This window comes from Microtus ochrogaster, linkage group LG8 (assembly GCF_000317375.1).
Source record: "Microtus ochrogaster isolate Prairie Vole_2 linkage group LG8, MicOch1.0, whole genome shotgun sequence".
NCBI classification, from domain to species: Eukaryota; Metazoa; Chordata; class Mammalia; order Rodentia; family Cricetidae; genus Microtus; species Microtus ochrogaster.
Window position 1 is genome coordinate 11,639,653 of NC_022033.1, and position 12,998 is coordinate 11,652,650.

The 12,998-nt window shown below is 44.8% G+C and overlaps 1 protein-coding gene across 2 annotated transcripts in view; it reads right to left on the reverse strand.

The window, feature by feature from the left end:
- Positions 1-5,708: 5,708 nt before the first annotated feature.
- Positions 5,709-12,998, reverse strand: part of Arfgef2 (ADP ribosylation factor guanine nucleotide exchange factor 2) — an 81,557-nt gene continuing 74,267 nt past the window's right edge. For both annotated transcript variants that reach the window (XM_026787088.1, XM_005362870.3), the window contains exons 37-39: positions 12,735-12,873; positions 10,010-10,127; positions 5,709-9,227 (exon numbers count right to left, since the gene is read on the reverse strand). In XM_026787088.1, coding sequence (XP_026642889.1) covers positions 9,051-9,227; positions 10,010-10,127; positions 12,735-12,873 — 434 coding nt within the window. In that variant the 3' untranslated portion in view covers positions 5,709-9,050. The remainder of the gene's footprint in view (positions 9,228-10,009; positions 10,128-12,734; positions 12,874-12,998) is intronic.

Genomic DNA, 12,998 nt, shown 5'->3' on the forward strand with positions numbered 1-12,998 from the left:
TTTGGAGCCTGTCCTGGAACTAGCTCTGTAGACCAGGCTGGTCTCGAACTCACAGAGATCCGCCTGCCTCTGCCTTCCAAGTGCTGGGATTAAAGGCGTGCGCCACCACCACCTGGCCCTGGATTTTGTTAGAAGCGTAAATTCAAGGTTCTGAAGTCAGAGACCGCCACTCCAGTTGAAATGTCTCAACAAGGCAAGTTTTTACTTCAATCTAGAGTCTAGACCAGTGATTCTCAGCCTTCCTTATGTTGTGACCCCCACACATAACATTATTTTCTTTACTACTTCATAACTGTGATTTTGCTACTGTTATAAATTGTAAGGTAAATATCTGTGGGTTTTGATGGTCTCAGGCAACCCCTGTGAAAGGGTCATTCGAGCACCAGGTTGAGAACCGCTGCTCTAGACTGTGGATTCTAGAGCACCAGGTTGAGAACTGCTGCTCTAGGCTGTGGATTCTAGAGTGTGTTGCTCGCAGAAGAGCAAAAGCAAGGGGTAGCGGGCAGTAAGTGTGCCACATTTTCTTTCTTTTCCTTTTTTTGGGGGTGAGGTTTCGAGACAGGGTTTCCCTGTGTAGTTCCTGTCCTGGAACTAGCTCTCTCTCTCTTTTTTTTAAGATTTATTTATTTATTAAGCATACAATGTACTGCTGGCAAGGACAGCACCAGGTCTCATTACATTACAGATGGTTGTGAGCCACCATGTGGTTGCTGGGAACTGAACTCAGGACTTCTGGAAGAGCAGCCAGTGCTCTTACCCTCTGAGCCATCTCTCCAGCCCCTGGAACTAGCTCTTGTAGACCAGGCTGGCCTCAAACTCACAGAGATCCACCTGTCTCTGCCTCCCAAGTGCTGGGATTAAAGGCTTGCGCCCAGCCGCCTGGCATGTGCTATGTTTTTAATTCTGTGCAAGTGGTAACTGTGTCTTTTCCTCATTGGCTGGGGTCTGGCCACATATTCTTTCTCCACTGGCTAGTTTCAAAAGGAACTGAAGAGTCAGGCAAGGTGGCACACACCTTTAATCCAAGTTGAAGTCAGTTTAGTCTGCAGAGCGAGTTCCAGAACTGACAGGGCTAAACAGAGAAACCTTGTCTCAAAAAACAAAGAAACAAACAAATCAAAACAACAACAAAACAAAATGGAATGAAGGAAACTAAAGTAAATAAAGAAGAGGTAAAGAGTTTGAATTTTTTGTCATAAAGGCAAATGTTACAGTATATGATAAAAAGACTCTTAAGATTTCTTACAGGTTTCTTACAATTTGATGCTCAATCCCAATATCATGCACACCACACATCCAAATACACACACATACATACCACATATACATATGTACACCACACATACCCCGAATGCAGGCTGATGTTCTGCATCTAGCATCAGTCAATAACTGCAGCTTTGGTAGGTAGCTCTCAAGCTGAGCCAAGATGATCAGGTCTGTGTAAGGATAAGCGCCCTCCCCCCCCACACCATGTATGTCTCTGTAGCAACAGAAGAACCCTGCAGTGGGTGCCTCGAAAGGCTGATCTGCATCCTGAAGCTTCACAAACACCAATACCTATGTTTAGTGTTGGCTAAAACTGTTAACGATTGTTACACAGGGAAACCCTGTCTTGAAAAACCAAACGATTATGTTGAAAGCAAAGACAGTAACTGAGCAGAATTTCCAAGTATTCATTCATACTGTTATCTTTATTTCCAAATACTATCAAAGCAATCTGTCTGAAGTACAAAAAATCACCCTGCAAAGATGCATTTCCATGAGAAAATCATCTTTTTATCTGGATTCAGAAGGGCGTGGGTATATCTGCTTGTGCTTGCAGGGAACAATCCTCCTCTTGGCTGCATCACACATTTAAAGCCCAACTACGATGAAAGAGTGGCCATCGCTAAAATCAAGAAACATCCACTGGGGTTTTGTTTGTTTTAAACAGAAGCAGAGGACTAGAGAGAGAGCTCAGCAGTTAAGAGTTGTCGCTGCTTTTGAAGAAGCTGAGTTCAGATCCCAGCACCACTCAGTGCCTGACAACTGACTGTAACTCCAGTTCCATGGGTCCAACGCCCTGTCCTGTCTCCACAGACACTGCACTCGTGTGATACACAAATACATTCAGGCGAAACGCCCATTCGTATCTCATCAAACAAGAATAAATTTTTTAAAAAATATTTATTTATTTATTTATTATGTATACAATGTTCTGTCTGTGTGTATGCCCGCAGGCCAGAAGAGGGCACCAGACCTCATTACAGATGGTTGTGAGCCACCATGTGTTTGCTGGGAATTGAACTCAGGACCTTTGGAAGAGCAGGCAATGCTCTTAACCACTGAGCTATCTCTCCAGCCCAAGAATAAATTTTTTAACAACAAAGAGGGGCCTTAATTCTTACTGAGTACAGTCAATGTGGCAGAAACACCCCCACTGTCCAGCTCAGGATGTGAGCTGGATAGAAAAAAATGATGTGATGTCTGTATTCTCTGCTTCTACTTAGTTTGGTTTTTGTTTTGACTTTGAGACAGTGACTCACTCTGTAGCCCAGGCCGGCCTTTAACTTGCTTTAGGTCTCCTGTCTCAGGCTCCTAACTGCTGGGATTGCAGGCCTAGGCCACCAAGCCTGGCTTATTTTGGGCTTTTGAGGTCAGTTCTTATGATTGGCCTATGTAGACTGACCTTGAACACCTGATCCTCCTGCTCCATCTACCAAGTGCTGGGGCTACCGGAGGCATGAGTGCTGTGTGATAATGCTCTTGCACACTCTAAAGATTTGTCACTTGTATTAGTTTAATAAAATGCTGATTTGCTAGTAGCCAGGCAGGAAGTTCAGGCGGGGCAACCAGACTAAGAATTCTGGGAAGAGGAAAGGCAGAGTCAGTCACTAGCCAGACGCAGAGGAAACAAGATGAGAATGCCTTAGTGAGAAAAGGTACCAAGTCACGTGGCTAAACACAGATAAGAATTATGGGTTATTTATTTATTTTTGTTTTTCGAGACAGGGTTTCTCTGTGGTTTTGGAGCCTGTCCTGGAACTAGCTCTTGTAGACCAGGCTGGTCTCGAACTCACAGAGATCCGCCTGCCTCTGAATTATGGGTTATTAATAAACCTGAGTTAATAGGTCAAACAGTATATAATTAATATAAGCCTCTGTGTGTTTATTTGGGAGTGAATGACTGTTTGAGCGGGCAGGACAGAAACTTCCAATCACATCTAAGCTTGACTTTTCTGTTCCCTCATTTAAAAAATAAAAATTGGGGCTTCTTACATAGCTCTGTGGCTCATGGCACTTGCAACCAAGCCTGACAACCAGAGTCTAATCCCCAGGATCCACATGGTTAAAGGATGGAACTTATTCTTGAAAGTTGTCCTGTCACCTCCACGTGTGCCACAGCATACTTGTTGACATGCACACATAAAGTATACCTTTGCATGCACATAAAAAGTGTAATTAAAGACTTTTGTTTGGTGCTGGGCATGGCACTGCAGGCCTTTAACCAGCATCAGGAGGCAGAGGCAAGGGGATCTCTGAGTTCCAGGCCAGCCTGGTCTACAGAGTGAGTTTCAGGTTAGCTTGGGCTACACAGAGAAACCCTGTTGAGAAAATCCATAACAACAACAACAACAAAAATATAAAACAAAAGCAAAAGTTTTTTTTGAAGTAAGATTTTTTTTGGGTTATTATATTACTATTATTATTATTTGGTTGTTTTTTTTTTTCTGGTTTTTCGAGACAGGGTTTCTCTGTAGCTTTGGAGCCTGTCCTGGAATTAGCTCTGTAGACCAGGCTGGTCTCAAACTTAGAGATCCGCCTGCCTCTGCCTCCTGAGTGCTGGGATTAAAGGCGTGCGCCACCACCGCCCGGCTATTATTTGGTTTTTTTGAGACAGGGTTTCTCTGTAGCTTTGGAGCCTCTCCTGGATCTCACTCTTAGATCAGGCTGTCTTGAACTTAGAGTGCTGGGATTAAAGGCACGTGCCACCACCACTGCCCAGCCTTGAAGTTTACAGCGGCTGCAGCTGTAGTTCATTTGCTCGTCTAGCATACATAGCATACACTAACCCTTGAGTTTCATTCCCAGTGCTCCATAAAACCAGGTCTGGGGTGTGTTCCTGTAGTTCCAGCATTTGAAAGACAGAGGAAGGGGGAATGCTATGAGTTCAAGGCCAGCCCGAGTTACAGACTAAGACCCTGTCACAACCAGCCAACCAAATAAAGTAGCTGAGATTGCAAGTATGCACCACCAGGCTGAGTTATTCTTATTTTTTGTAGTGGTAGAGATTAAGGATTCAATGCGTACTCTCTGCTGACCTACGTACACCACCTCAGGCCCACGCCTAGTTTTCATGAAACCTTTCCCAAATCCTCATTCTCACAGGTGGTGCTTCCTGAGACCAGCGCCCTCCTTGGAAGGCTTCATCCCGGCCCTGTTCTACCTTCTCCCTCCTCACAGCTAGTCTGTCCACAGGCAAAGGTTAGCTCATCCAGACAGTGGTCCTTTGAGGTCTCCCTGAAGTCATACGGATCTGTGGAGACAGACCTCTTGTTCAGCCACTTCTAGGGGGTGTGTGTGCTAGGAGGGACAGACACATACACACATTCATAAAAAGGGTCTCACACACACACACAGCTTTGCAGTGCTGACTGAAGGTTGAGGAAATGATGTCAGCCATGGGCCAGTCCTCCCACGCTGCCATGTGTCGGTGTGCAGCCTGGTGGAGCCTGAGAATTCTACTTTTGAAGCTGTTGTTATAGTTCATCGGTAAAGCCAGCACGCATGAAATCTTGGATTTGATCCCCAGAACTGAATAAAGACCAGTGCAGTGCACCCTTCATAATGACATTATGGGTATGTGGGGGCAGGAAATCAGAAGTTCAAGGTCATCCTTTGCTACATAGCAAGTTCAAAGGCTAATTTGGGATATAAAAAAATCCTCCCCATAAATAAATAAACAAGTAAATAAATAAATACTGAAAAAGATTGGGGACATAGCTCAACGACAGCACCTGTCTTGCCTGACCGCTGGAGCTCACCCCTCACCATCATACACTCAAAGGGGTGATCGTCTCCCTTCAACATTCAAGGACCATCATGGAGGAGAAGGCAGAAGGAATTTAAGAGCTAGGAAAGGGGGCGTGCTGTGGAATGCTGTCTCCTGGGCACGGTGTGGCTGTCGCACTCTGGAACTCACCACGGCTGTGCAAGAAGCATGAGGATGATACACTGTGATGGTCAGACCACCCTAACAATGGACTCCAAGAAATTAGAATCCTCCAGGGGATCTCATGCTAGGAAAGGAGAAGGCATAAAGCCTGGGCAAGCCGGAGGGGACCCCACCACACACTTGACAGACTACTCTGCCAGTGAGCAGAACCGAGACAGTGATGGGTCAGAGACTGGTGAGACCACGCCTCGGCCAGGACTGCTGTTATGAAGATTTCTTGCCCTCTGCTTTCATTTTTATTTTATTAATGTGTGGGTGTGTGGAGCGCCAAGTGTGGAGACCAGAGGAACCTCTGTGGATGGTCTCTGTCTCCACCTTTATGTGGGTCCCAGGGGTCAGGCTCAGCCCACCAGCCATCTCCCCTGCCTGGAGCCAAGTCCCATCACCAGTGGGGAATGACAAGTTTGTATCTGCTCTGGCAACAAACTCAACCCAGTCCAACCTATACGGCTTGACAGAATATAAAGTATGACATTAGGATCGGCTTTACTTTTTAAAACTTTATTGATTTTCCACCTGATCAAAGCATGGGGTATTTAATAGTATTATACATAATATTTTTACATAGAAAACTTTACATAGCATTTTATATTATATAATTCCGCTTTATTCTTTCAAAAATGTTTACATCCATTGGGCAAGGAATGCTTTTCATTAAATTATCAATATTAAATGCACTTAATCATTGTGTATAGATGAAATCAAAGTAGCTAGTAACTAACTTTTAGGCATTTTCAAAGAGGAAAAAACATACATTTGCACATAAAGAAATGTTTGATGCAAATATGCAAGATAAAATTTTTTAAAAAATTAGAACACTGAGGAAACCCACACATTTGATGAGTGTCATTTTCTGAGAGCAAGGATTTTCAGATGGAGTCATTCTTTACGATGCTCAGCTTTGGTTTTTTGTTTTGATTTGATGCTTCCCAACCCACAAAGCGGCTCGTAGACAACTCCAGCGTCGTGTGAGCTTTAGCTGTGTCTACCCTCCCACAGACGGTGAGACAGGGTTCAGGAGGATCCAGTGCCTACTGCCACCAGCATCCACTAGCACTGTAGCAACAAACACCTGAGTGGGGCGGCCACATCTGCATGTGCCAGCATGTTCTTTTAGAAGTAGAAAGACAACTAAATATATAGCCATAATCACAAAAGAATAACAACAAAACTTTTTTTTGAAGGTGGTGTCTTTATAGTTTTTCTCGTTTTTTTTTTCTCACAAAAGTCACCTGTTGGAGGAAAGTGTTGTGTTTACAGATATCACTGTACAACTTTCCTAATGTCTGCTTTAGTAATACAGGATGAGGGAAGGTATGAGTTATGCGTGACTCCAGGGCGCACACCAGACATGCGCACACCAGACATGGCATCCCCACTCTGTTTGCTGCTCAGATGCCAAAGCTGGTGATTTTCTTAACAGAACCGCTTGGAACTGCAGCTTGGGAACAGAAACTTCTTCAGAGAACAAACACTTAAAGCATTCTGATAAAGAAATAAGGCCTTGGAAGATAAGCTGCTCCGCCCTTCCTCCTCTGCTGCAGCATCTGCCTGTGAGGGTACACAGCTGTTCCCACTCTGCACTGATGTCCAGTGGGCTCAAGCTACATTTGCCATGACAAAGACTAGATTTGTTCATTACAAAGAATTTATACCGAATGGCTTGTTTCTGGAGGTCAGGGACACCACTGTCCACTGACAAGAAAAGTTACCCTGAATGGTTTTACACTGCTTTTAAAAGATCTATTGCTGTACAATTCAAATGCATCATTCAGAAAAATCAATCTTTTTACACAACAAAATGATAAAGAAATTCAAGCCCGGAAAAGTCAGTAAGAAAACACACTGACACACTCCCCGCTCTGTAAGGGGCAAACATTACAGAGGAGGCAGGGAACACTGGGGGCAAAGCGCTGGTGTAGATGGGTGGAATGTCACATGACAGGGGAGGAGAGCCACCAGCCAGGGACACAGCTCAGGCAGGATGCACCCACTGAACATAATGCATGTTCCCTGATTACATGTGTAGTACAAATACTGCAGGGACCACTGAGAGCTGAGGTCATGCTGAGTGGCAACACCAGGGAGGACATCTCAGGTGCAGGTTTGCGGTGCAGCAAAAGATGTAACAGACTCCAGACACGTCAGTCATATGTGCTCACACGTGCACTTATGCCAACATTCTCCCACAATCCTGCCCTGCGAGCTCATGGCCCTCTCAGCTGATGTGTTAGGAATGATCTCAACCTGCAATTTTTTCTTTGGTAGAGAAATTAAAATACTTTTTGGGGAATAAAAGCATAAACACAAGTTCTGCTGGCCAAACTGAGCATGTGGCGAGGCTGTCAAAAACAAGAGAAAAAAACAGCAAAAGCACCAGGAATCCCTCTCTAGAAAGAAAAAAAGGGTCCAATTCCACAGACGCACTCCCAAGGGCTGACTAACTTCTAAGGCACCAGAGTTGACATAATACAACCCCAATTTGTAGGACTTGATGCAGGCAGAAGTCTGGATGTTTCCACTGCATTTCATGACATAGCTTAGCACTCAGTGCTGCCCCAGATGAACAGTGGGGGAGGGCAGACAAGGAATCGTGTGTTGTCTTTTTCATGGGCTCCAGATCGATTAAGCTTCCTCTAGCTTTTGCTGCTGTGGGTGTTGGGAGCGCTCAGAATTCTCTCTATGAGGTTCTGGGCATGACACCATTACCAGTGTAAGGACCCCAGAATCTAATCTCGCCAAAGACGCCAGCTCCTGGCTCTAGTTAACAGCTCTAGGTGCCTCCCCGGCCATTGTCACAGTCCAGCTGTGCTGGCCCCACAGTAGCTCCAGTTCCACTCATGGCAGGGTGGGGGGCACTGGAGTGACCCTTATTACACTAAGTTACTTTCCCCTCCTCTGATGGTCCCTCTAACAGGGACAGCAAAGCAGCCACACAACCCGTCAGACACTCTGCTGAGGAAAAACTACAAAGGTTTACTCAAGGATAAACAAACTCTGGGTCAGGTGTTTCATTTTCATTACTATTTCATATTAGAGATTTCAGAGAGATGTGCAATGCATTCTGGAAAATTTATCTAGAAAATTTAACGGAACACTCACCCACAAATACTTCAAGGAAGGCTAACACCTTCATTAAATTCTTTTTTCCCTACAGACTTTGTCTCCCCACCTTACTAAAACAGGGAGCCATGAGGCACTACATTTTCTTCAAACCTTGCAAGCTCTTTACATCTACTAAGCTCTGCCTTTAATCAAATCTTCAATATAACTTTGTAAAATACTCTAGAAGTCACTCAGACAATAACAAAACATAAGAAATAACATTCTTTTCCCTACCTTTCTTAATCTAAGTAGGCTGACCCAAAACTGACACAAACATTCAAACTTCTCTAATACATTCAAACAACAAAACACCCAGCGTACTTAGGCGGCAGTTAGCCTTACGAGGAATTTTATTAACACACTCTCCAATAAACAATAATCTATACAGCGATGTTCAGTACATCCAAGGAGAACGACTTCCTCCCACAAAACATTTATCGCCAGTCTTGGAACTCTGCGAGGAAACGGTGGTTTTCACAACGACAGATGTGATAGTTCTGTCAGCGAAACGGAACGACGGATGGAGAACTGACTCTCCATCACTCTGTTACTGGTATGCAATGGGTTAATGAGACACCGTGAGCCTCTGCTGGGGACTCTGAGGAGGCCAATGTACAGGTCACCATTATCCAGGTCTGAACCCCAACAGGGTGGGTGGCTCCCTGTTTGCCAGTCAGGATGTCATGACGGATACTCTGCAGAACCATAGCAGTGACCGTGGGAGCCAGTGCTACCACGTCGATGACAGTGCTGCGGGCACTTGTGATGGCTCTTCTGGAATCCATATCTTATACACCAGGCCTATCCGCAGGAAGAACTTCCGGAGAACTGCTCGGAGCTCAGGGATCAGGTCAAACTGCATGATTTCACACAAGTAGGGGTAGTATACTGAAGCGTGTGCTTTGAACTTGCAGTGGGAAAGCAGAAAGCCAAGTTAGACATGGAACATTTCTTTGGTTTTGCACCAGTTTTCCAAAGGTATTTATCTCAGTCTAAACAACAATATTCAACAACACTGCTGCAGCTTTTTCTTATTATTAAAACTTTTAGCTGGGCGACGTGGCATATGACTAAAGCAGGTTCTGGGCCAGTCTGGGCTACATAGCAAGACCTCTCATGGCCAGGCAGTTGTAGCACACTCAAGAAAACGAGATCTGGGTGTGACTTAGTTGGTAGAGTGCTTGCCTAGCATGCATGGGGCCTTGAGTTCAGTCCTGAACACCCCCAACACCACACAAATCAGTAAGTAAATAAATCTTTTTTTTTTTTTTTCCTGGAACTCACTCTGTAGACCAGGCTGCCTCTGCCTCCTGAGTGCTAGGATTAAAGACGTGTGCCACCACTGGCCAGCTTGTAAATAAGTCTTATAATGCTGCAGAAGTAGAGGCAGAAGGATCAGGTGATCTTCAGCTCACAGGGATTCCTAGGTTAGCCTGGGCTATATGAGGCCCTATCACAAAACACCCTCAACAAACCTGTCCATTTTAATGATACTGAGTTTTAGTTATAATAGTCTTGCTTCCCCAACAGCCACACACATGGTTCACACTTCATCCCTTCTCAGCTGGGAAAGGCCTTGTCATCAGAAGACACCCACTTTCCTAACGAGCTGTCTGCACAGTCATCTCAACTGGAGGAAAAGCACCTACCCCGACCAGAGTCTGCAAGAGACATTAGCATTCACTGTACCTTTTCGTCATTAATTTTGAGGGTTTTGGTTAGGAGTAACAGCAGGAGATTCGTCCATGCTTCCCGATGGCTTTCAGAGTTTACAGTAGTGAAATAGGCAAGCGCTTCACTGCAAACCCTGGAATTAAGAGACAGGCATGTCAATACAGTAGTTGGCATTTCACGTTCAGTGAAGAGTCAGATTCCTTCAGTGCCCTACTAAATACCTACACTGGCTGTGCCAACCTGGCCAAACCACCAGGTCTTCATTTTTTTCTGTCACATGAAAGCTTGGCTCTGGCTATGGCCAATGTGAAGCTTGGTCAGTCTGTAGCACATGAAGCACTGAGGACTTCTTCATGTATGTATTAACTGTCTCCCTTCTCACCCATACCACATGAAATTGCTCCAGACTTAAATGTTGTGCGGCAGCCCAGACAAGAGATGCTAGGAGCCTATGCTTTAGGTTTGATTTAATGACAAGGGTATGGAGAAAATAAGGCGGGAGAATTATGAGTTCAAACTAGCCAGTTTTCGGTGGTATATAGGGAGATTCTGTCCCAAGGAAGGGTGGGGAAGAACCATTGTAGCTCCTTTAATCAAATAATTCTTTCAGTCAAGACTTAGTGCTGGGGTTGGTGGAACACACCCCCAACATTTAGGAGGCAGAGGAAGGAGACCAGGAGTTCAAGGTCATCCTTGGCTACATGGTCAGTCTGTGGCAGCCTGGGCTACATGAGATCCCATTTCAAAAGATCAAACAAAAGTCTTTTATAATATTCTTACTGTAAGACATCTGGAAAGGGTATAAAATTATTACTGTAAGAAAGGAGAAAGGAACTCCATTGTTTTTTTTTTTTAACTCCATTGTTTTAAAAGACACATGACAATACTTTACAGCTGATATCTCCTCCTACATCTCTTTTTTTGGGTGTGTGTGTGTCCATGTAATGCTAAGAAATGACCCTATGATGTCTACCACTGCACTATGTAGTCAGCCCCTCCTCCCCAAATAGCTGTCAATATTTCATTATAGGAATATACCAAAATCAAAATATTGAAAATTGATACACCCACTTGACAGTTAAGATCCACAGAATGATGTTTCTGTGTGCCGCTACTAGTTGTGTTGGAGACTGCCGCCTTAGTGCAGGGAGCCAATGATGTGTGTTCTGTAGATTTCAGAAGAGTAAAAGAAAATCTGGGAACTTGAGGTGCAGCTCAGTGATAGAGAATGTACTTAGCCTGTCAAGTCAAATTCACACCCCAGCATCAAAGAGAACTACGAACTATGAGGCTCAGCAGCCTTTTGGTAATGGCCAGGAAGTGGGTGGAAACTGGCCTGCAGTTTACATTGCTACACTTCTGTGTGTCGAACCTGCTAATTCTATGACCCTGTATCTTCCTGGAAAGAAGGAATGACAGGATATCAGGGCTGACAGCAACTCCTTGGACCTCCTCACCAGAGAAACCTACCCACCTGAGTACCAGCCAGAGCCAGGACTTCCCTCAGTCTCAGCACTCAGAGGTCAGAGCACTTTTTACAGTTCAGGGAGGGGTTGGAATGCAGAGGAATAGCCCTGACTACTCTGCTCAGGATTCTAGGATTTGAATGGATGAGGCAGAAGAAGCCAATCACGGAGTGATGTTGAGTAGGAATTTCTCTCCTACACTTTTGTATGTAATCCTGGCTGGCCTGCTACTCAAAGGGATCCACTTGCTTCTGCCTCCCAAGTTCAGGACAAAAAGTGTGTGCCACCACACCTGGCTTTTTTTTTTTTTTAATTTATTATGTATGCAGTGTTCTGTCTACACATATGCCTGCAGGCCAGAAGATGGCACCAGATCTCATCCTAGGTGGTTGTGAGCCACTAGGTGGTTTCTGGGAACTGAACTTGGGACCTCTGGAAGAGCAGCCAGTGCTCTTAACTGTTGGAAAATATTATTTTCAGGTGTGTGACTTTTGTTTACACTGCATATGTTTAACTCTATGAAGCTGTGATTTTCTTTGCCTGTCTAAAACACCTGATGGTCTAATAAAGCGATGAATGGACAATAGTGAGACAGAAGCAAGGATAGGCGGGGCCTAGTGTTGTGATCTAGCTGCCCTCACACCCTCCCCCCCACCGACAGCTGAACTTCTTTGTGGTCTATAATTGACAAGGATGTTTGTGTTCTTTCTGGCCAGTGGTTTTCCATAGAAGCAGTAGAGGTATAAAAGGCTTTAGCTGGGGTAAAATAAAGGTTACTGTTTTTCCACCTGAAAAGAAGCCTCCATGTCTTAATTCCAGCAACACCTCCCCCCCCCCCAACACACCAGTCTCGGCATCCATGCCGCGCTGGTGCAGCAGGCTAGCAGGCACAGAGTAAAAATAGAAGGAGAAATCTGGGAGGAGAGGAGGACATCAGGGGCCAGCCACCCAGCTACACAGCAAACCACAGAGAAAGTAGTAAAGGAAGGCCTACAGAAATAGAGAAAGAGAAAAGCCCAGAGGTCAAAAAAAGTCAGGATAATTTAAGATAATAAAAGCTGGTAAAGAAAGAAGCCCAGCTAAGGCTGCAAGTTTATAGTTAAGAATGAGCCTCCATGTGTGATTTATTTGGGAGCTGGGTGGCGGGCCCCTCAAAAAAAGTCAAAAGAGTAAAATACTCACAACATTTAATCCCTGATCTATCGCTCTGGCCCTCTCCTATTCTTTTTAATTCACAGAATTATTATGTAAAATTAATGGGAAAACAATCTTACGTTAAAAGTCGCTGCTGTATTTCACCCCAAGAATCCCTGCGGTCCTCGTCGACATACATTCTAAACAAGATCCTCAAACAACAGGCCAAGCTGCTGGTTTCTTGTTTGAGAAGATTGGGTTTGGACTTGCCCTTGAAGCCTAGAGAGACAAGGCAATCAGGTCAGCAGTGCACATTACCAGCCTGGACAGTTGAGATGCCATGGGAGAGGTAGTCCTCTAGTTAAGCAAGAAACCGTGAGGCAAATGGTGGTGGTCATGACTCT